Consider the following 24,146-nt stretch of genomic DNA (forward strand, 5'->3'; position numbering starts at 1 on the left):
GTGTATTAGGAGGAGGGGAGAGGTCAGTGTGTCCTGATGTCTGTGTATTAGGAGGAGGGGAGAGGTCAGTGTGTCCTGATGTCTGTGTATTAGGAGGAGGGGAGAGGTCAGCATTGTATACATTTTGGCTGTTTATGTCTCCCAGTCTCCCCTCACAAGGGAAAACATTTCATTCCATGCATTCAGCTACTAATTAGATCCTGCTGCAGACTGTGCTCCTGGGGAGGGTCTGAGGAATTATCCTGAGGGAAGGAGCATTAGGAGAGATATGAGGGGAGAGGAAGTTACTTTGTCGGTTCCTTGTGCCTGGATCTGAGTCCTCTCCTGCCCAGTCCTGGTGATAGGACATAGGGTGTAAAGGTTGGTACATTACTCATAGTTACTGAGCCCATTTACTGTACCTGCGGGTTCTCCTGGCAGCCTCTGACCCATCAGTGCTCTCACACCCCATCAATTCTTCCCTATTACTGCTGTCATCAGCCCCCTGGGACCTCATTACACTTTATCTTCTCATGTGTGCGGTATGAGACCCTTCTCTACGTGGGACATGTCTCCTGCACTCCCTATCTCTCTCTCTCCATAGTATCTGCTCATATTCACCCCATTCCTTTGCTAATTCTCTGCTTTATCTGACATTTTGGGTTTTCTTTCACTCCTCAGACTCCGTCTTCTCACCTGGAGAGTTCCCTGACGCCCCCCAGAGCCTCAGCCTGTCACTCGTTCTCTGTAGCTGAGGGGATCTGAGGGGGTCACTCCAAGCTGTACAGAGCTCACAGAATGAGGGCTACTTATTGTGTATTACAAGTGCTGCGGTTTATCCTCCTCGCATCATCGGCCCACAGTGATCTGTTCTCCGGCCCCCAGGACTGGATCCCACCGGTGTTCCAGGGATCCACTGTAAAGGAGATAAGTCCCACAGGGTCTCAGCGACATGTTGTAGAAGAGACGGTCACATTGGCAGATGCTGGACGTCTAAGTAACCCTGGAATCCATTCGCCGTCCCAGCACCCTGCTCTCAGCATAACACAGGGGACAGTAACTGGGCAGGAAAAGCAGCGGATAGCAGGGAAAGGCTCCTCTCACCATACAGACAGGCAGCAGGTGAGTCAGTATAGACACAGCTAGATATTACACTCGTGTGCCCCTATTTACTACAATCCACATATACTGTATAATGTGGTGGTAGTGTGATATCTCTGACCATACAGACAGGCAGCAGGTGAGTCAGTATAGACACAGCCAGATATTACACTCGTGTGCCCCTATTTACTACAATCCACATATACTGTATAATGTGGTGGTAGTGTGATATCTCTGACCATACAGACAGGCAGCAGGTGAGTCAGTATAGACACAGCCAGATATTACACTCGTGTGCTCCTATTTACTACAATCCCCATATACTGTATAATGCGGTGGTAGTGTGATATCTCTGATCATACAGACAGGCAGCAGGTGAGTCAGTATACACACAGCGAGATATTACACTTGTGTGCCCCTATTTACTACTATTCCCATATACTGTATAATGCGGTGGTAGTGTGATATCTCTGAGCATACAGACAGGCAGCAGGTGTGTCAGTATGCACGCAGCCAGATATTACACTCGTGTGTCCCTATTTACTACAATCCCCATATACTGTATAATGCAGTGGTAGTGTGATATCTCTGACCATACAGACAGGCAGCAGGTGAGTCAGTATAGACACAGCCAGATATTACACTTGTGTGCTCCTATTTAGTACTAACCCATATACTGTATAATGCGGTAGTAGTGTGATATCTCTGACCATACAGACAGGCAGCAGGTGAGTCAGTATAGACATAGCCAGATATTACACTTGTGTGCTCCTATTTACTACAATCCCCATATACTGTATAATGCGGTGGTAGTGTGATATCTCTGAGCATACAGACAGGCAGCAGGTGAGTCAGTATAGACACAGCCAGATATTACACTTGTGTGCTCCTATTTACTACAATGCCTATATACTGTATAATGCGGTGGTAGTGTGATATCTCTCAGCATACAGACCGGCAGCAGGTGAGTCAGTATAGACACAGTCAGATATTACACTTGTGTGCTCCTATTTACTACAATCCCCATATATTGTATAATGCAGTGGTAGTGTGATATCTCTGACCATACAGACAGGCAGCAGGTGAGTCAGTATAGACACAGCCAGATATTACACTCGTGTGCCCCTATTTACTACAATCCACATATATACTGTATAATGCAGTGGTAGTGTGATATCTCTGATCATACAGACAGGCAGCAGGTGAGTCAGTATAGACACAGCCAGATATTACACTAGTGTGCCCCTATTTACTACAATCCCCATATACTGTATAATGCGGTGGTAGTGTGATATCTCTGAGCATACAGACAGGCTGCAGGTGACACAGCCAGATATTATACTCGTGTGCCCCTATTTACTACAATCCCCATATACTGTATAATGCGGTGGTAGTGTGATATCTCTGACCATACAGGCAGCAGGTGAGTCAGTAGAGACACAGCCAGATATTACACTCGTGTGCCCCTAATTACTACAATCCACATATATACTGTATAATGCGGTGGTAGTGTGATATCTCTGACCATACAGACAGGCAGCAGCTGAGTCAGTATAGACACAGGCAGATATTACACTCGTGTGCCCCTATTTACTACAGTCCCCATATACTGTATAATGCAGTGGTAGTGTGATATCTCTGATCATACAGACAGGCAGCAGGTGAGTCAGTATAGACACAGCCAGATATTACACTTGTGTGCTCCTATTTACTACAATCCCCATATACTGTATAATTCGGTGGTAGTGTGGTATCTCTGACCATACAGACAGGCAGCATGTGAGTCAGTATAGACACAGCCAGATATTACACTCGTGTGCCCCTATTTACTACAATCCCCATATACTGTATAATGCAGTGGTAGTGTGATATCTCTGACCATACAGGCAGCAGGTGAGTCAGTAGAGACACAGCCAGATATTACACTCGTATGCCCCTATTTACTACAATCCCCATATACTGTATAATGCGGTGGTAGTGTGATATCTCTGAGCATACAGACAGGCTGCAGGTGAGTCAGTATAGACACAGCCAGATATTATACTTGTGTGCCCCTATTTACTACAATCCCCATATACTGTATAATGCGGTGGTAGTGTGATATCTCTGACCATACAGACAGGCAGCAGGTGAGTCAGTATAGACACAGCCAGATATTACACTCGTGTGCCCCTATTTACTACAATCAACATATATTGTATAATGCGGTGGTAGTGTGATATCTCTGACCATACAGACAGGCAGCAGGTGAGTCAGTATAGACACAGCCAGATATTACACTCGTGTGCCCCTATTTACTGCAATCCCCATATACTGTATAATGCGGTGGTAGTGTGATATCTCTGAGCATACAGACAGGCTGCAGGTGAGTCAGTATAGACACAGCCAGATATTACACTCGTGTGCCCCTATTTACTACAATCCCCATATACTGTATAATGCGGTGGTAGTGTGATATCTCTGAGCATACAGACAGGCAGCAGGTGAGTCAGTATAGACACAGCCAGATATTACACTCGTGTGCCCCTAATTACTACAATCCACATACATACTGTATAATGCGGTGGTAGTGTGATATCTCTGACCATACAGACAGGCAGCAGGTGAGTAAGTATAGACACAGCCAGATATTACACTCGTGTGCCCCTATTTCCTACAATCCCCATATACTGTATAATGCAGTGGTAGTGTGATATCTCTGACCATACAGACAGGCAGCAGGTGAGTCAGTATAGACACTGCCAGATATTACACTCGTGTGCCCCTATTTACTACAATCCCCATATACTGTATAATGCAGTGGTAGTGTGATATCTCTGACCATACAGACAGGCAGCAGGTGAGTCAGTATAGACACAGCCAGATATTACACTCGTGTGCCCCTATTTACTACAATCCCCATATACTGTATAATGTGGTGGTAGTGTGATATCTCTGACCATACAGACAGGCAGCAGGTGAATCAGTATACACACAGCCAGATATTACACTCGTGAGCCCCTATTTACTACAATCCCCATATACTGTATAATGCAGTGGTAGTGTGATATCTCTGATCATACAGACAGGCAGCAGGTGAGTCAGTATAGACACAGCCAGATATTACACTCGTGTGCTCCTATTTACTACAATCCACATATACTGTATAATGCAGTGGTAGTGTGATATCTCTGACCATACAGGCAGCAGGTGAGTCAGTATAGACACAGCCAGATATTACACTCGTGTGCCCCTATTTACTACAATCCACATATATACTTTATAATGCGGTGGTAGTGTGATATTTCTGACTAAATTCGCATTGTGATCACATGGATGTACTAACATCCGCATGCAGGGACATAGATTACAATAACGCTGTCTCTGCAAGTCCCGTCAGCAGCGCACGTCTCTGTATTTTTCATAAACAATACAGGGAAAGCGCACGTGTGCATGTGCCGCCCCAGATACTACGACCATGCCCCCCCCCCGTTACTTACATGCTTCTGCTTCCAGAAGTCTTACTGGGGTGAGCGGGAGGCGCCCAGCTTGGAGTAGTCAGGTGGGAAATTGCATTACTTGGCCTCCGTAGCAGTGCAGTGTCATGAGTCACAGCATTATGCGTAAGGGGTGGGGCTCTGTCTATGCATTTTGGTAATATCCCCTCATTATCCCGTCCTGCTAGGAAGTGGACAGGGTTAGGGGGGGTACCCCACTTTTCTCAGAATCTATGGGACTCCTCAAAAATTCTAGTCTCCCAGACATTACAGGTAAGTGTAACATGACAGCGCTCACATACATGTACCGTACATATCACCCAGCTCCCAGCAAGAGGGAATTAATTTATACTTGTAAAGGAACTCCTTGTGTCCCTCAGTATTCACTGAGATAAATAAATCACATTTCTAGGGACACTTTGCCTAGGGAAGTCAGCCTTATGGCCACATAATAATAAATACACCTATACTGAGGTCTAGTTAAGACTATTATTATTATTATTTATTCTAAATAATAATAATAAGCATGATATCCTTATAATCTGTACTGTCAGAGAGCCTTGAGGACTGTTTGGGAAACGTTGTCCCTCCGTACCTGGATTGAGATAACACACGCTCCCCCTAGTGGCTGACATACAGCATTGCTGTCCTGGTTTTTCCTTATACTGTGTAACTGCTGCCAATATTTCTAATGGAAACAGCAGCGACTGTAGTCATTAGAATTGTGACAAAGCAAAATCATTATTATTTTCTTGTGTTTGGCCCCAGCCGCCTTCTGTATACACATGATCAGCAGACGGGGCAGTGAGAACCGGCACAGGCTGCTGCTGTCCTGCCGTAAGTCTGAGCTGTGATATAAAGTTACTGTCCCGATCCTCCCATATTGGGTGGTGTTTGTGTGCATTGTGTTACAATCCTGGAGGGCTCATTACATTGGGAGTGAGATAATAACACAGTACTTATACATACGGTATGATGTGTACCCGCCAATGTGACCCACGATCCCAGTGCCGACATATTGGGCAGTCCCTACACACAGCGCAGTCTGGTGGCTGACCGTCCGATATGCCACCCCCCTGCGCATGGCGCTGCATGGGATCGTCAGTCGCTTTGCCTGATCTCCTGAACGTGTAGGAAGATCAGGCGAAGCGACTGATGACCCCACGGGAGCGCGAAATGCACGATATTGTGCTACACACTGAACAATATTCCTGATTTATCGTTCCAATCCGTCAGATCATTAGCAATATGGTTCCGTGTGGAAAGGCCTTAAGGATGGGCTATGGGGGCTGTGCATTGTGTACTGAATTGCAAACAGCACAATAACAAGAGAAGTCTCACTGTGCAATTACACATAAACACGGGATAACAACATGTAATAATTGTATGTATAAAAGACTCAAACTTTACAGTTGTAAAAGAATAACAGAGAGCGGCACTGATCACACAGATAACAATTGTGTTACTATCATTCTTGTCATTTTTTCCCAGATGGTCGGTGATCTCGGTACCAGTTACAGTGCGCAGGGCTCTGACGCTCAGACCGCAGGTGAGTGCGTGATACTACGTAATATGAATACCAGCCATACACAGTGATAGTAATAATTATTATACTTGAGTTTGCTTTTATATGGGTTGTCCACTTCAGATGACTTAACATTGTCTTCTATTTGCCCTCCAGAAACTTTTACTAAATACATTGCTCTGTGTATGTTGCTTCAATAGCTTTCAGCCGGTATACGTTTATGATGCCGGCGGTCACAATGCTGACCGCCGGCATCTAGACTACCAAATCCCTGCGCCCGGCATCCCGATCGAAGGAGATGCTTTCCCTGCTCAGCCCTCAGTGTTACCCGTCAGGTGATCTACCCACATGATGCCAGCCTTGCTGGGGTCACTGGAGCTGGCATTATGTGGGTAGAGCACTTGACGGGTAACACTGAGGGCTGCTGCCACCGAGGCAGTTAGAAAGCAGCATTCTCCAGTCACCGGATCGGACTGTGTACACAGTATACTCAGTGCTGTGCTCACTGGGGTGTGTGTGCTGCACTCTCATGTATGTGTTCTGCTGCTATGTCTGCACACAGGCTCTCATACACCATTAATCAGCTGCAAACTAACCATTCTCCTACCTACTGTCATGGAAGCCGTCCTCCCCGCACACTTGCAGAAAGGTGGCTGCGATTAGCCAGCGATTCCTGTCAGTCCTGTACGTCACGTCCAGTGTAATATTTCTGGCTACTTTTGGAGGATGAAAATGGCTACAAACCCAGGTGCATTTAATCTGGTGCAAGCTCAGGGCCTGATTCAGAGCCAAACGCTCTGAATCAGGGCCCTCCTCCATGAAAATGGAGCATCCTTCTGGACGCTCGCATAGCTGTGGGTGACCACCCACAGCTTATGCGTGCGTCCATGATGGTCGCGATGGTCAAGACCATCGCGACCATCGGGCTTGCGATGGAGACCCTGGGGTAGGGTCTCCCTGCCGCAAGCCCTGGAGCCAAAATCACTCCCACTGACATCACTAGAGATGTCAGTGGGGCCGGCTTCAGACGGTAGGCGTTCCCATGGGAACGCCTCCGTCTGGCAGCAACGCCCCCGGCACGCCCACCAAAGGTGGCGTGCTGTCAGTCACCATCGACAGCACGCCCCCTTTGGTACGAGACCCGTTGCGACGGAGACCCGGGTCTCGCGAATGCGCACGACGGAGCTCCCTCCGTCATGCACAGTGGGGCAACATCGACCCCCTTGCGAGCGTCCAGCGCTCGCGAGCAGGTCTGAATGACCCCCTCTGGCACTGACTGACCAGCTCTGCCCAGGCTACAGCAGTTATATAGGGAACTCAGTTATTGTTACATTGTTCTCTGACACAAAAGCTGTCTTACATAATATGTATCACTTAATGTACTGTCTTTTGTTTCCTTTGCTTCTCACCTCAGGTTATGCTGCTTCTTTATATTCCTGTCATGTTTCTTGTACAATATAGAATGAAGGATCAGACTGATACTGGACATACACTAGACCAATATCATTCCAACCAGCCAACTTGTTGTGATAATCGCCGTGTGTGATAATCGGGTAGTTGTGATAATCGCCGTGTGTGATAATCGGGTAGTTGTGATAATCGTCTAGTGTGTGATAATCGGGTAGTTGTGATAATCGCCGTGTGTGATAATCGGGTAGTTGTGATAGTCGCCTAGTTGTGATAATCGGCTAGTTGTGATAGTCGCCTAGTGCGTGAGAGCAGATGATAATCATTCGTTTGCTACCACGCACTGAAAAACGGTCGGTCCGCTCGTTTGGAAAATTAAACCTGTTTGATTTTTCCCAATTAATCGTTCTAGTGTAAGGAGAGCTTTCCACCCAACTGAGCGATAAGTAGACGCCTACATCACCACGGTCTGCTGGCTGTGCTGCCCCTGTCAGCTCGAGATCCCTGTCACTGGCAGCAGCTGAGCGGGAGAGGATCAGTGCCGCAGCAGTCTCTCTCCAGGTCTTCATGGTCACACGCTAGGACGTGCACCCCCCTCCACCCGCGATCGCACGCACCCCCTCCCACCCCACTCATTCATTCACTCACTCATTACACTGGGAACCCCCTGTGATCGCTCCCCCACACGTTCGCACCCCCTTCTCATCCCCCCTCACTCTCCTCATAGTGCACACATATATATAATATATATATATGTGTGTGCATATATGACAATGTGATATAATACAGCATCGAAACGCTGGAAAATCTACATAAAATATGGGATGTAGTCAGCATCCCGGCGTCCTGGATGCCGGCGCCGAAATCCTGACCGCCGGTATCCCGAAGGTAAGTATTGGACATTAGCGGGAGGTTAGGGTGCGGGGTTAGGCATTAGGTGGAGGGTTAGGCACTAGGAGGGAGAGTTAGGGTGCGGGGAGGTTAGGCATCGGGGAGGGTTAGGTTTAGAGTGCAGGGAGGGGGGGTTAGGCACCGAGGAGGGAGGGTTAGGTGTAGAGGTTAGACTTACCTGGTTTTGTCATTGGTGTCGGGATTCTGACCAGTGGCATCCCGACCGCTGGGATTTCATACCCAACCCATAAAATATATATATATGCGTGTCCAGCCACCACCCCTGCCCCATCATGGCTCCGTACCCACCGATCCTGACTCTCCTCCCCTCATTCGGCAGTGTGCCCAGTGTCAAACATATATATATATTGTGACAGAAGCACTGGAGAAGTGTGGAATGGCTTCTATATATGCCCTAGGTTCCTGTCATATGTGTTCTGAAACCCAGAGGAGAAGTCTGTTTGGGAAAAACAGACTAGAAATGTTGGCTTTAGAGAAAAGCCGGTTTGGGTCCTGGGGGTGAGGATGTGTGGAAAGGGAGGGCTCCATCCACAGGCCAATCCAGGTTTTGAGCCTTCCAGCCTGGTAACAGGCTCATTAGGGCTTGCATCTGGAAATGGCTAATATAAGCTGTGTTTGTTTGTGGCTGAGTGTCTCACACCTGGGAGAGAAGGCAGACTAGCCTGTTCAGAGACACTTGGTTATTTTCCTTGTAAGTACTGTGCACGTGTTTTGTTGATGGTGAGGGCAATAGGCCCTACCATTTATTATAGAGAGGGAATCTGCTGTGTAGCTAGTGCCCAGCCGGGATATGACTTGTTTGTTTTGTTTATATTCATTTGGCACAATAAATAAAGACTGGCGCCGACCAGTTTGTACGAGAACCCGACTTGTCTTGTTTCTATGGCTGCTGTGTGTGTAAAGATGGAGTCCATCTACCCCAGGAGAGGGACCCCTATCCTGACTGTGTGTGTCTCTGTCTCTCTCTATATATATTTATAACAGGATTTTTTTACTTACCGTTAAATCCCTTTCTCCGATTCTACAGGGGACACTGGATTCTCAGTACAGTGGGGTATAGATGTGGGATAACCGGGAGCTGGCACTGTAATAAATTTGAATAGTAGCTAGCTCCTCCCCCTCTATACTCCCCTACAGGTCAGTCTAAATAAACTGTGCCCGAGGAGAGCTGGAAATATAATAACAGAGGAGAAGAGAAGCTAGAACATACATAAACAACAAACAAATATGCAAACAAATCAAGCAGACCTTGTAGAAAAAACTGACTGTCCAAACCTGGCAGAACAATAACAACTGCAGGTGGAACAGCGCTGGGTGGGCATCCAGTGTCCCCTGTGGAATCGGAGAAAGGGATATAACTGTAATTACCAAAATCCTGTTTTCTCCTTCATCCACTAGGGGACACTGGAGTCTCAGTACAGTGGGGACGTCCCAGAGCTCACATCCCGGGTGGGAGAGCGCTGAGAACCCTGCAAAACAGCACGGCCATACTGTGAATCAGAAGCCGCAACCGTGTCAAAACAGTAAAACTTTGTAAAAGTATGCTGGTCCGACCAAGTGGAAACCCCGCGGGCAGCCGCCCACGAAGGACCCACCGAGCGCGTAGAATGTGCTGTGATTGAAGCAGGTGGTTGCTTTGATGCAGCCAAATGGGCTTGTCTGATTGTCAGACGAATCCATCTTGAAATAGAAGCCTTAGAAGCTGGCCAGCCTGGCAGCGCCATATCATATCTGTGACCGGACGCCTTTCGCCTAGGCCGGCCCTGGTCACAGGTTAGCGATTTTGGACTCCCACTCACTGTCAGTGACCGCCTGTCACTGACTCCGCCCCCTGCACCGTGGGCGTGTAACGATGCTGCCACCACCAAACTCTACCATCGGCGTTTGGAATCGCTTTTTACGTTACCCTCAGGCTCCTCCCTCGGCACCTGAAACCGCTTCTGCTGCGTATGCGTTTGACTAGCTGCGGCCACACCCCCTGATTGGTGTCGGCTGTTCCCACCTGATCCCTCGCAATGGACCAGGTCTGCACGGTAGCTTGGCAGAGGGCTTGAACTTGGAGACACGGAGCTCTTACCCAGAACAGCAGAACGGAATAGCGTTTTGCGCAATTCTGTTGGTCGCAGGATTCCGTCTGAAGGGGAATATCACACAGAAAATAAAGCAGCAATTCTTCTCCTCAAAGAAGTTTCAGGGTTGTACACATACAGGGCTCACAGTCCCTCTTTTTATGTCATTCTTACACACAACATCACAGGGGGGCAAATCCACCCTGTGTTCCTTCTAGCCAATCATTCTAGCTCACAAAACATTTCAAAGGAGTCACTCCATATCCTCCTTCCTAATCCACCATCCAAACTTTAAACACAAAGGGCTCTATTTATTACAATCCGCATATTGAATGCGGATTGTAGTGTGATATTACCGAGTGAATTCGCATTGTGAATTCAGGCAATATCACAGGGATTTACTATAAATCCCTTGCAGGGACAGAGCTTGCGATAAAGCTCTGTCCCTGCGGATCCCATCCGCACTCTAGTCGCGGTATTTTTGGAAAAAATACCGCGACTAAGAGCCCGCGCATGCGCCGACCGACCACCGCTACTACCCCCCACCGACGCTAAGCCCCGGCACTAAGCCCCGCCTCCTGCGATCGCGGACCCCCCCTTCATTACACTTACCTGCATCCTCCTGGCCTCCGGTGATCTTCTCCGGGCTTCCCGATCAGGTGATCTCCCATACTGCACTGGGGCCCGATCACCTGATGACCGGGCCCCAGTGTACTATGGGAGACCAGCTGACCGGAGAGGAGCCATCACCGGAGGCCCGATCACCGGTCCCTGGATTCAGGTAAGGAAAAAAAAAATGTTTAATTTTTTTTTTCTTTTTTGTACAGCAATCAGCTTGCGGTCTGCTTAGACCACATAGCTGATTACTGGTACCGGCTCCCGCCTCTGCTCTCCCCGTTAGAGCAGAGTGGGAGCCCGGTAACAGGGGGAGACCCTGGATAACGCCACCTCCAGGTGGCGTTATTATCACAGGGCTTCCCACGGTATTTTTTTACAATTTATTTTTAGTAACTTAGGTCGGATCACATTTCCCATTACAATTATGGGAAATGCGATCTGCTTTACTAAAAATAAGTGATACTGGGGGTTGGAGTAGAATTTTACTAATTCTACTCCAATTGCCCTGTAATAACTACAGGTGAAACTAAAATAATGTGAAAAGGGTGTGAAAACACCCTTTTTCACTTTATTTTAGTAAAAATAATGTTAATAAATAGAGCCCAAACTGATTTATCATACATTATACTGTCTCCTAAAATGTTGATATAACATTTCACAGGAAATGGTAAATGACATTCATCCTTATCAATCAGTTTGGCATTTCCAACCTTAACACATTCAGTGACACCCAAAAGGTTCTTAAAAACAGATTGTCTTTTCAAAGGAAGTTCTGTACATGAAGGGTTTGGCTATATGACACCATTCACACCTTTACACAGAGAACTTCCAGTCATGCCTCTTCATCAGACCTCCTGCTAAGGGAATGACAATTAGCATCTTGTTTCTGCAACAATCATGAAAAAACAAACTTTTCCCCCAGAAATGCACACACACAGGAGATAGTCTCAGGCCTTTTGACTTAAATGTTACAGCCTTCTAAAACAAAACAACTTATACATTCCTTATAAGTGCATTTTCTCTACAAAATATACATTTAAACCATATAGTGCATAGCCTATTAAATATACATTGCTTCATGCACTAATGCATTGCAGATCAGCTGCAGTGCATTACAGCAATACATATATACTTTAATACAGTTTAGTATAAACCATGTGCAGTGTGCTTTTACACTGTCCTTTTAAAAATGGCGCAACAGCATGAGAGTTAATCCCCTCAATGCCTTGACAGCCATTTTAATCACGTGTGGTCGGCCTCCGGCCACAATATCGAACAAACAGCGTATCCGACTTCCGGAGGGATGCTGTCCTATCAACATAAATCCGAAGAGCCCGGACAACATCTAGGGATCTGGAAGCCGAAGAATCCTCTTTAAACACTGGAACTACGATCGGTTGGTTAATGTGAAACGCCGACACTACCTTAGGCAAAAAGTATAACTTACGTAGCTCAGCCCTATCCTAATGAAAAATTAGGTAAGGCGGACGACAAGAAAGCACCCCTAGCAGAGGCGAGCACCAACAGGAGAACCAATTTCCATGATAAAAATTTAAATTCCACTGTTTCTAAAGGTTTAAATAGGGAACATTGGAAAAAAGAGAGGACCAAATCCAGATCCCATGGGGCCGTAGGAGGTACAAACAGGTTGTAATCTGACAACCCCTTGTAGAAAAGTCTGGACATCTGGTAATAATGCTAGTCACTTTTAAAAGAAAATCGACAAAGTCGATACTTGAACTCTTAAAGATCCCAGACGAAGACCTGCTGATAAACCAGCCTGTAGAAAAAGAAGTAGCCTGGCTAAGTTGAATTCTGACAGTGGCGCACCCTTACGTTCACACCAAACGACATATGCCTTCCATAGGCGATGATAGTGCTTAGAGGTAACTTCCTTTCTAGCCCTTTACATAGTAAGAATCACCCTGGAAGGGATAACCTTCTTTCTTAAGATAGCCCTTTTAACAGCCACGCCGTCAAATGTCCTGATAAATAAATGGACCCTGTTGCAGTAGATTTTCTTGCAGAGGAAGAGGCCACGGGTTGTCTATCAGTAGAAGATGTAGGTTGGAATACCACGCCTGTCTGGCCATTCTGGAGCCACCAACAGAACCTTTACCCCTTCTCATTTGATTCTTTGCAACAAACGAGGAAAGAGTGGGAGTGGTGGAAACAGGTAGACAAACTGAAACCGCCAAGGAGCTGTTAGAGCATCCACCACCACTGCCTGTGGATCTTTTGTCCTGGAGCAGTAACATGGCAGTTGATAGTTCAGTCTCGATGTCATAAGATCTACCTGAGGGACACCCCAATGCTGCATCAGTTGTTGGAATACCTGCGGATTGAGCATCCACTCTCCGGGATGAATGTCCTGTCGACTGAGGTAATCGGCTTCCCAATTTTCTACCCCTGGTATGAAAATTGCTGATATCGCTACCGCATATTCCTCGCGCAGAGAATATGGCTTATCTCCCTCATGGCGGACCGACTCTTGGTTACGCCCTGTTTGTTGATGTACGCTACTGCCGTCAGATTGCACTCTGATGGCCTGGACCTTCAACAGAGGATGTGCCACCTGAAGAGCGTGTTGCCCCTTAGCTCCAGAATGTTTATGGGCAGTACTGCCTCCAGCCAAGTCCAGTGGCGCTGAAAGTGTCTTCCATGAGTCAATGCCCCCCATCCTCTCAGACTGGCGTCTGTGGTGAGAATCCATTCCCACAGTGCAAACCTCTTGCCTGCCAATAGGTGAGAGGAATTTAGCCACCAAAGTAGAGATGTCCGAGTCCTGGGTGACAGTTGAACTCGCTGGTGAAGGAAGAGGTGGGACCCTGACCACAGAGGAGTTCCAGTTGGAATGGACGGGCACAGAACCTCGCATATTGGATGGACTCGAAAGACGCAACCATCTTTTCCAGAAGGCGAATACAAAGGTGCACTGACACCCTGCGATGACGCAGTATCAATCGCACCACGTGTTGGATGGAGGTGAATTTATCCTGTGGAAGAAATTCCTTCTGCTCCCCTGTGTCCAAAATCATCCCTAAGAAAAGCAGACGCTGTGTAGGCTGCAGATGAGATTTTTGGTAATTCAGGATCCATTCATGTTGCAACAGCAGACTCTGTGTTACCGGGATGTCCTGCAGTAATTGAGAGACTGACAGAGCCTTGAGGAGTAGGTCGTCCAAGTAAGGGACGATAGTAACCCCTTGTATCCGAAAGAAGGGCCATCATTACTGCCATGAACACTCTTGGTGCTGAAGTAAGACCAAAAGGTAAGGCCTGGAATTGAAAATGAGAGGCCCACACTGTGAACCGAAGGAATGCCTGATGAGGAGGCCAAATGGGAATGTGGAGATAAGCATCCTTTATGTCTAAGGATACGAGAAACTCTCCCCTCTCTAGCCCTGCAATGACGGATTGCAGGGACTCCATTTTTTTAACTTGAAACATCTCAATCCTTATTTGCGGAAGTTCAGAATGGGTCTCACCGAGCCGTCTGGCTTGGGAACCACAAACAAGCTGGAATAAAAACCCTGACCCTGCTGGTGGATAGGGACATGCACTACTACTCGAGAAGACAGTAGCTTTTGTATTGCCTCCTGTATAACAACCCGTTTGTCCACAGATGCCGGCACACCGGTTGTGAAAAAACGAGGTTGGATCTGAAAATCCAGCATCAACCCCTGAATAATGATGTTCCGGACCCACGCGTCCTGGCAAGAATTGATCCAAACTTCCTTGAAGTTGCAAAGGCGAGCTCCCACCCTGGGGTCCCCCAGGAGAGAAGGGAGCACGTCATGCTGGAGGCTTAACTGAAGCCTTATTCTGCTGGGAGGAGGATGCAGTGGCTCTACCCCTGCCTCTGGAACACCGGGAGATAGCGGGAGCACCTCTGCCATGAATATAAAGTATCGAAAGGATGGTCCGGCAAAGGGCTGCCTGGGGGGAGAAGCAGCAGATGGGAGATAAGTGGGCTTACAACCTGTGGCTTGAGATATCCTCTTATCCAGTTTCGTTCCGAACTGAGCTTCTCTTGTGAATGGAAGCGCTTCCATGGCTCTTGTATTCTGCATCCGCCTGCCACTGTCGCAGCCACAGGGCTCTGTGGGCTGAGACAGCCAAGGCCAAGGATCTAGAGGAAAGACTACAAATATCCTTAGAAGCCTCTCCAAGAAAAGCAGCAGACTCTGCAATGCTACAGTGTACATTGACTTTAAGGTAGTTTCTAACTTCCTGTCAGAATGCTCCCTTAAAGACACTGCCCCTGGAACAGGGAGCACTGTCTTTTTTGACAGACGTGACACTGAAGGGTCCACTGAAGTTGTTTTGCATAAATGCCTGCTTTTTGCAGGAAAGGGATAGTATGATAAAAGCTTCCTTGAAATCTGAAACCTTTTATTAGGGTGTTTCCGCTGAGGTAAGGATCTCGTCCAATTCCTCAGACACTGGAAAGGAGGCTGCCAGTCTTTGCTTTTTATTAAAGATAGACGGCCTAACCTCTACAGGATCCCTGTCCTCAACATGTAACACCTGGCGTATCGCTGCAATCAGCGCCACTACACCCTGAGATACAGGCTCTGCTCTGTAGGGTCCTGTACCTCCCCCTCCTCTGTATCAGGCATGTCATCCTCTTCTGGATCATCCCACATAAGGGGATTCGGTATTAGTCTCCTAGCAGGGACACTAGAGGACGATGCCACGGGAGAAACCTGGACTGACATAACCCTTGTAAACCCTTCTACAGACCTAGCTAAAGACCGCACCCAGTCTGGCTCAGAGAAGTCAGACCTCTGAGATCTTTCAACCTCTCTCTCCCTGCGAGAAGCTTCTAGCTCTGCAGACGTTTGAGACATGACTGATGTAATTTGATCAGTCCATGAATTTTGTGGAGATGCTGCTGCAGTCTGTTTCTGAAACACACTTCTCACACAACAGGAAACTGGATGATAGTCCCTGTGTAAACTTCTCTGCACAATGCTTACAAGAGAAAGTTTTTTTGTGCAGCCTTAGACCACTTGAAAGTCATTCTACCAGTTTACTGTACACAGACAAAAGTGATACAGACAAACTCGCATGCAGAGAGACTGTTTGAAGAAGAGATAAGGGCATAGAGGGAGATTATGCTATAAACCCCACCCAAACAGCTCTGCTTCAGAGACCAGTGCTATTAACACAATATAATGCTGTAATCACTGTGTAAACACAGTCCAACCTGATCTTCACAAGTCTATCCCCACTGTGCAGGCACAATCTGGGCAGACATGTCTGTTCTCTGCATGAGTCAGCAGTCTGTGTAAAATGGCCACCAGACTCCTTGTGGAAGCTCTGGGGCTGCTGGGAGGCAGGAGCAGAACTGTGTTTTAGGCTCTGTCCCCTCCATTCATGCTGCTGCTGTTTTAATGCCCGCCTGTCATTTCCTCCTGGTCATCCTGCTACTCAGAGTGACAGGAGTAACTAATCTTTCTGCTGCCAAATTCTGCCGGAGGCGGGCTTGCTAATGGGGGAGCAGGACGAAAGCCGCACGCAGCGCAACTGGCTACCCCCCAGAGACAGTGGTCTCTGTAGCCGAAGAACCCAGCGCGCGCTGCAAGCAGCAGCGATTAGGTCTCTCGGCAGCTCCAACGAAGCAGACAGGTAGGGGCAGTGAGCTGCCTGTCTGATCCTCATGCTGCTCGAGGATCCATTGATTTTTAGCTTTTTGTTTAGAGCTCTTGTATGTGACCAGCTCCCTTGGCACAAAATTTAGACTGACCTGTAGGGGGGTATAGAGGGGGAGGAGCTAGCTACTATTCAAATTTATTAAAGGGCCTGCTCCCGGTTATCCCACATCTATACCCCACTGTAATGAGACTCCAGTGTCCCCTAGTGGATGAAGGAGAAATATATGTTTATGTATTCAATATATTTAAAACATGCAGAAGTACACAGACACTGTCCGCCTACGCCTGTGACATCACAAGTTGGGCAGAAGTTGGCCGGCCTGATGATAAGTTGGTTAGATGTGTTAGACGATTGGAGGAAAGTCGGTCTGATGTTTGGCAGCTTTGTGCTTTGCTCCTGACGCAGAATTAGCCCCAGGTCCACTGGGGACATATTATAAACAGTTAAACACCATACTTTTAGACATTTGGCCAGCCCCCTCTGGGAGTCTGCTGCCAGGTCGGTGCAACAGGGTGGGTGGGGGTGGTTTAGGCAGGCGGAGTGGGGGCGTGCCAACGCGATTGCGTCATCGCGGCCCTGCCCCCCGATATTAACGGAATCAAGTCATCGCACCCAAGGACCACCAACTTTTGCGGCGATCGCGGGGGTCGGACACCATTCCGGGGACTTTCCTACTCTTGCGGGGTGCAGCAGTCCTGGGAGAGTAGGCGAGTATGTTACACAGGCAACAACTATTACAGAAATAGGTGTATGGGAATTAGGTTACAAAACATTGTTTATAAATATTAAACCTATAGTTCATACAATACTATAAAATGAATTCGGTATGAATCACCACCGGCAACGTCAGCCCAACAGAGGAAAATTCAGATAGTCCTAAAGGTAAGTATAAACTAATCTAATTCTAACCCCTAACCCTTCTTTAGGGTGCCTAACCCTAAACCCCCCCCTGTGCCTAAGCCCTCCCTTAAGTGCCTAAACCTGACCCCCCCTTCCCTGCCATCTAAACCTCAGTCCCCCGGGGGGGATGCCTAACACTAACACTCTCTCCCCCTAGCCTAACCCTAACCTCCCGGGGGGGTGCCTAACCCTAAGTCCCCCCCAGGTGCCCCTAACCTAGCCCTCCCCGCGGCTGTCCGCGCCCTGCACCTGGCATCACTTCGATCGGCATGCCGGGCGCCGGTCTCCCGGCGTCAGTAAAATGACAGGCTTCTAGATTTAGACACCTGTCATTTAACCAACGCCGGGATTAAGTAGTCGGGAAGCCGGCTGTCGGCATTGCGACGGCGGGCTTCCTGAATGTATACCCTATAAAATACACTGCTGTATTTATATAACCTAACATACTGTACTGCATAAGATTTACCAAAATAGCAAAACATTCTTATTTTTAAAATTAATTTACTTTGTTTATTAATCAAAATGTCATTAAATAACATGAATAAGAGAGAACAATATATCGTGGTTGTCGATCACATTGGGAGTATGAGCTAAAAGCTCTGTATAATTATCATTTTTCTTTTTCCAAGACATTGATGAATGTGCTGCTCTGGAGCCCCCTTGTGGATTGTACTCTAACTGCAAAAACACTATTGGCTCATTCATTTGCCGCTGTCTTCGTGGTTTCCTGCAAGGACCCAGCAGTTGTGAGGGTGAGAAGCTTTAACCTTACTTACAGTATAATCTGCACCTACGCCTGTAACTTCTCCGCACACAGAGGACCTCAGAGCCCTTGGGGGTCTTCCCCGGTTATATGCATTGTACATCTTCTGACAACATAAAAGCAAAGCTGCCATTGTGTATTATCAGCCTGATTCAGCGTGGATCGCTAGTGCAATAGTGTACGCAGACAGCCGATGGTTGTGTACTGCGCATTCGTATGTATTGCAATGCGCAGGTTAGCAGTTTGATCGCTCTTCGTTCACCAATGCAGATACCAAGATATAAGATACAAAGCCATATCAGACAGAGGATGGGACGTCAGCGTTTTGGGGGTGTTGACGTGGGAGTGGTTGGAGACACACAGGCGTGCCCGTCCGTTCGAACACCATTACATGGGCATGCATAAATTAGCCACTGCGATGGCATATACAGCTTGTGTACTCATTGCGTGCGATAAGGTTTCTGAATAAGGTCAGACATGTTGTAATTGTGCGTGAGGGGCCGATGTTACTAATGTGAAGGTATTACAGATGTGAGATAGCGGCAGTGGGCGAATCTATGCCGGCTTTGGGCGTCTCTGTGCTGGTTTTGGGCGTCTCTATGCCTGTTTTGGGCGTCTCTATGTCGGCTTTGGGCGTCTCTATGCTGGCTTTGGCCATCTCTCTGCCGGCTTTGGGCATCTCTTTTATGCTGCCTTTGGGCATCTCTCTGGCGGCTTTGGGCATCTCTCTGGCAGCTCTGGGCGTCTCTCTGCCGGCTTTGGGCGTCTCTATAATAGCTGTGCGATTTGTAGTCATTAGCATATTTGTGCAGCAGACCTGCGTGTGTAATGGCAGCTGTGATAATAGCGATACGTAATGAATCAGCCACTATGAGCTTAGAGTTTTATGTTCTCCTTACACAGTTGCTGAATGTCTTTAGCATTTGCCGGTATGGGCTTTTATTGGGCTTTTAATGATAAATCACCATGAGAATGACAGACATACACTGCGTGTGGAGGGACTGGGAATATTCTGTATATATAGGTTCATGGGCCCCAGACTCCTTGTCGTTAGATAAATAGCGGCGCCTACAACTGACTGAGCCGCATTATATAACTGACGCATGTGAGCCGGACGTTTGCATCAGATGCAGTCACATGACCTCAGGTGCACGGGGCTCTGGTTCTGGGGTTGGATCCAGTTTGCCTTCATTCTGTTAGAGGTGCAGGTACTGGAGACCTATTGTACAGTATTTGAGTCTTTGATGGCTCCTAAAAATCTTCTCCTGTTAAATATAAAAAAAAAAGGTTGAAGATAAAAGCAGAAATAAAGAACTTTGATTAATGTAACCGCTAGTGGAAGATAATTCAGGGCAATGTGCGGGTGTGGAAGAAAGAGAAGTAATATTATATTATATATAAAGTACACACCCCAGCCATCGGCACACACAGTACTGCAGACATAGTAATAAGAAAGTGAATACACATTACTCTAGTAGTAACACGTTTGTAGCATTGCGGCCTCACAGCCGAGGTCATGAGTTCAATTCCAGACCAAGGCCTGATCTGTGTGGAATTTGTATGTTCTCATCATGTTTGCGTGGGCTTCCTCCGTGTATTCTGGTTTCCAACCACATTCCAAATTCTGTAGTAGACGGATCTTGTGCATCCAGCATGAGTCCAGATACTAATGATAAAGGGCCTGATTCACTACCGATCGCAACTGCAATTATGCATGCAATCGGCCAATTGTTGTGTTCTGCGCATGCATAAGCATCGCAGTGCGCGTGCGCGAAGACTCCACTGCGATCGTGAATGACAGTACCATTTGGGGGTGTTGACAGGGGGGTGGTCGGAGAAACGCAAGCGTGTCAGTGCGTTTGAACGCCGTTACAGGGGCGTGCATAAATTATCCACTGCGATGCCATACGCAGCCTTAGCTCTCACTGTGTGCGACAAGGTTAGCAATTTCCTGAGTAAGGTCAGAGCCTGTGTAAGTGTGTGTGAGGATGTGATGGTACTCCATGTTACTGATGGTTTCTCAGTCTTGTGTAATCACTGTGTGTGATGAGGTTAGTAATTCCTGAGTAAGGTCAGAGCCTGTGTAAGTGTGTGAGGCTGTGATGGTACTCCATGTTACTGATGGTCTCTCAGTCTTGTGTAATCACTGCGTGTGATGAGGTTAGTAATTCCTGAGTAAGGTCAGAGCCTGTGTAAGTGTGTGTGAGGCTGTGATGGTACTCCATGTTACTGATGGTGTCTCAGGCTTGTGTAATCACTGCGTGTGATGAGGTTAGTAATTCCTGAGTAAGGTCAGAGCCTGTGTAACTGTGTGTGAGGCTGTGATGGTACTCCATGTTACTGATGGTCTCTCAGTCTTGTGTAATCACTGTGTGTGATGAGGTTAGTAATTCCTGAGTAAGGTCAGAGCCTGTGTAACTGTGTGTGAGGCTGTGATGGTACTCCATGTTACTGATGGTCTCTCAGTCTTGTGTAGTCACTACGTGTGATGAGGTTAGTAATTCCTGAGTATGGTCAGAGTCTGTGTAAGTGTGTGTGAGGCTGCGGTGGTACCGATGTTACCGAGGGTTTTGCAGACTTGCTAAGTTTTACAGATGTGTGTAAGGTCAGGTGGGCGTCCTTATTTTAGGCTTTGTATGGCATAGCGATTGCAATCATTAGCATATCTTCACAATGATTGCAGCTGCGAATGTAAAAACAGTGGGTGGGATAGGCTTTCACACGCAGGCGCATGGATCTGCGGCATACACAGTATTAGCATAAAGAAGGAAGGAGACGGCCGCGGCCATACGGAAAAGCAGACTTAGAATCAGGTGCTGAAAGCCTGGCTACAATAGCATAGGGAATAGAATAAAGACTTTTTTATGCCTGTGAGAAATAAACAATCAGAAAAGGTGAAATTGGTTTTGGTCATGGAGGTGCCAAGGACTCTGAGGGGCAGAACAGGCTTTTTTGCTCCTATATAGGTGACCTTTAATTATATGGGGTGATTTCCCATGATGCACTAAATGTACTGATGATTGTGCTGAATAATGTCTCCCGGCTCCTTCCCTATCAGACATGGATGAATGCCAGGTGGCCGAGGTGATCGGATTGCAGGCCTGCCCCCCACACTCTTCCTGCCAGAACACGCTCGGTTCCTTCAGCTGCACATGTGAACCTGGCTTTGTATTTGGGCTGGATGGCAAGCACTGTGTTGGTGAGTAACCAAACGCAATATGGCCGACTCCTCACACAACCAGTATCTATCTCAATTATTTTACATGTAAGGGGCCATTTTATACTCCCATGTGTTGGCATCTGCACACCTGTCACCTACACGCAGTACAACCTTCCATATTGTGAGCTGAACCAAATCATATGAACCCAGTGATGTCTCACAGGGAGGTGATAGAAATATTGTCCCATCTCACAAAATGGCTGCCTCTAGCGGCAACAGTGTGGCCCATTCCCCAGGTGCATCTCAGGGGCCCCGGCAGGTCCTAATGATAAAGGATTGTGTTTCTGATCGGTAATAGCATTATTACAGTGCAGTGTTTGCCAGTCATTTGCTATGGGTCATATTTTGAACTATAAAAGAAGTTGGGAGTAACTTGGAAGTAGGGACCATTAACCCTCCTTTTACATCACATGGAGCTATACCAGGGGCCACGTATGTTCAGAAGCGTGACTGATTCTAATATCAGTGAAAAATGACGTGTAACATGCGTTTTCCGGACAGATGTCGACGAGTGCGCGTTTGAAGAGAAATGTCGTCGCGAGTTGGGGAACATGTGTTTGAACACGGAGGGGAGTTATCGCTGCAGCTGCCAGCCAGGATTTCAGGAGTCGGGATTCTCCTGCCTCGGTAAGTGACCCTCAGAACAGAAAACAGGGTACGTGGCCCCTTGTTCCCCAGTCTGGTCTTCATTGTGCTGGGAATAAAGCAATGTGCTTAGAAACAGAACTAATTCACTACTTACCTGTTATTGATGACTTACCTGTGTTATTGATGACTTACCTGTGTTATTGATGACTTACCTGTGTTGTTGATGACTTACCTGTGTTGTTGATGACTTACCTGTGTTATTGATGACTTACCTGTGTTGTTGATGACTTACCTGTTATTGATGACTTACCTGTGTTATTGATGACTTACCTGTGTTATTGATGACTTACCTGTTATTGATGACTTACCTGTGTTATTGATGACTTACCTGTGTTGTTGATGACTTACCTGTGTTGTTGATGACTTACCTGTGTTATTGATGACTTACCTGTGTTGTTGATGACTTACCTGTTATTGATGACTTACCTGTGTTATTGATGACTTACCTGTTATTGATGACTTACCTGTGTTATTGATGACTTACCTGTGTTATTGATGACTTACCTGTGTTGTTGATGACTTACCTGTTATTGATGACTTACCTGTGTTATTGATGACTTACCTGTGTTGTTGATGACTTACCTGTGTTGTTGATGACTTACCTGTGTTATTGATGACTTACCTGTGTTGTTGGCTAGCGTGTATGGACAGATAGTAAGGCATTGGGACTTCTATTCAGCTTCAGAATCAATATAAGATAAACATGTGGCTGACATTGTATATTGCTAGAAATAAGAGTTATGGTGGTGTGATACCCCTAAAGTGTTTATTGGCCAATTCATATGTGTACATTTAATTGAAAAAAAAAATACACTGTACTTGGATGTCATGCTGTTTAATGTATCAGCCCCCCCCCCTTTGAGAGGACGTTGGAGCGAGCTGCCCTCCCTGAACTATTGTGCACTGATGGGCACCTGGCAAGGGTCAGATTAACACTGCTGCCATGGTGGGGGGGGGGAGGAGAAACTGCTCCATAGAGTGAGGGGGAGCGAGACAGTGTGCGGCGCGTGCGGGGGCGGGAAGCGGACCCGCACGCGACCGCTTGTATATAAACGGGAGCACCCGCGGGGGCTGGTGGGTAGTGTCCTGAGGTACAGGTTACTAGGAGCTGGGCTTTGCCGGAGCGCTCACCGCCGGGACCGGCCGGCAGACTGACTGTAGCACCGGATATTTAGAGAGTCCGAGGTGGTGAAGTACGGCGCAGAGTTTGCGCACTTGCCTTGGAGCCCTGAGGGGACACGGGGGAGAGGCTGTACTTACCGGAGCAGGCCGAGGGAAGCCCCTGTCGGGACGGCGCGGGCTGTGAGTCGGGGCCGCAGTCACTGTGAGGATCATCACCGTCAGAAGTAGAGCCGGGCGCGGAGCTGTGGAGACAGGGAGGAGGAAGCAGCATCAGCCAGGACCGCCCAGCTACTCCCCCTGCTGTGGGGACTGACTAGGAGGAGAGTCTGCTGTCCAGGGTGTTGTATCTGGACCACAGAACCGGTCTGTCAGCTATTCATTTACTGTCACCTCAGCACCATTATAAATGCTATAGTACATGCACAATAGATCAGTGCCAGAGAGATTTATTCAGTCAAGACTTTACCCTGTCACTTTCAGGAGAGACAAAGAGCCGTATTCAATATGGGAGCGAAAAGTCAGTGTTGGACTTTTTGCTCCACATCGGAGAAATTCTGGGGATAAAGTATCGGGCGCGTGCCCGCTTTATCCCCGTATTCAATTTAAAATGAGCGAAAATGGGACCCGGCGAATTAGGATCGGCAAAAGAAAAACGGGAATTTCTACTTCAGGGTCCATAGGGGGTCCACAGGGTTGACCTTGGGGTTATAGCTGGAACAGGATCCATGGGCACCACACAGTTAAG

General features: G+C 47.4%; 1 protein-coding gene across 1 annotated transcript in view; it reads left to right on the forward strand.

Moving 5' to 3' along the window:
• Window positions 1–273: 273 nt before the first annotated feature.
• The window catches only part of LOC148453840 (uncharacterized), a 72,733-nt gene continuing 48,860 nt past the window's right edge, over window positions 274–24,146 (forward strand). Inside the window, exons 1-6 of the mRNA XM_088461624.1 lie at window positions 274–360; window positions 661–1,101; window positions 6,048–6,105; window positions 18,278–18,400; window positions 21,470–21,610; window positions 22,133–22,258. Of these exons, the coding sequence (XP_088317750.1) occupies window positions 778–1,101; window positions 6,048–6,105; window positions 18,278–18,400; window positions 21,470–21,610; window positions 22,133–22,258 (772 nt within the window). The 5' untranslated portion in view covers window positions 274–360; window positions 661–777. The remainder of the gene's footprint in view (window positions 361–660; window positions 1,102–6,047; window positions 6,106–18,277; window positions 18,401–21,469; window positions 21,611–22,132; window positions 22,259–24,146) is intronic.

The sequence above is a fragment of the Taudactylus pleione genome, unplaced genomic scaffold (genome assembly GCF_031769625.1).
Source record: "Taudactylus pleione unplaced genomic scaffold, aTauple2 ptg001082l, whole genome shotgun sequence".
Classification (NCBI taxonomy): domain Eukaryota; kingdom Metazoa; phylum Chordata; class Amphibia; order Anura; family Myobatrachidae; genus Taudactylus; species Taudactylus pleione.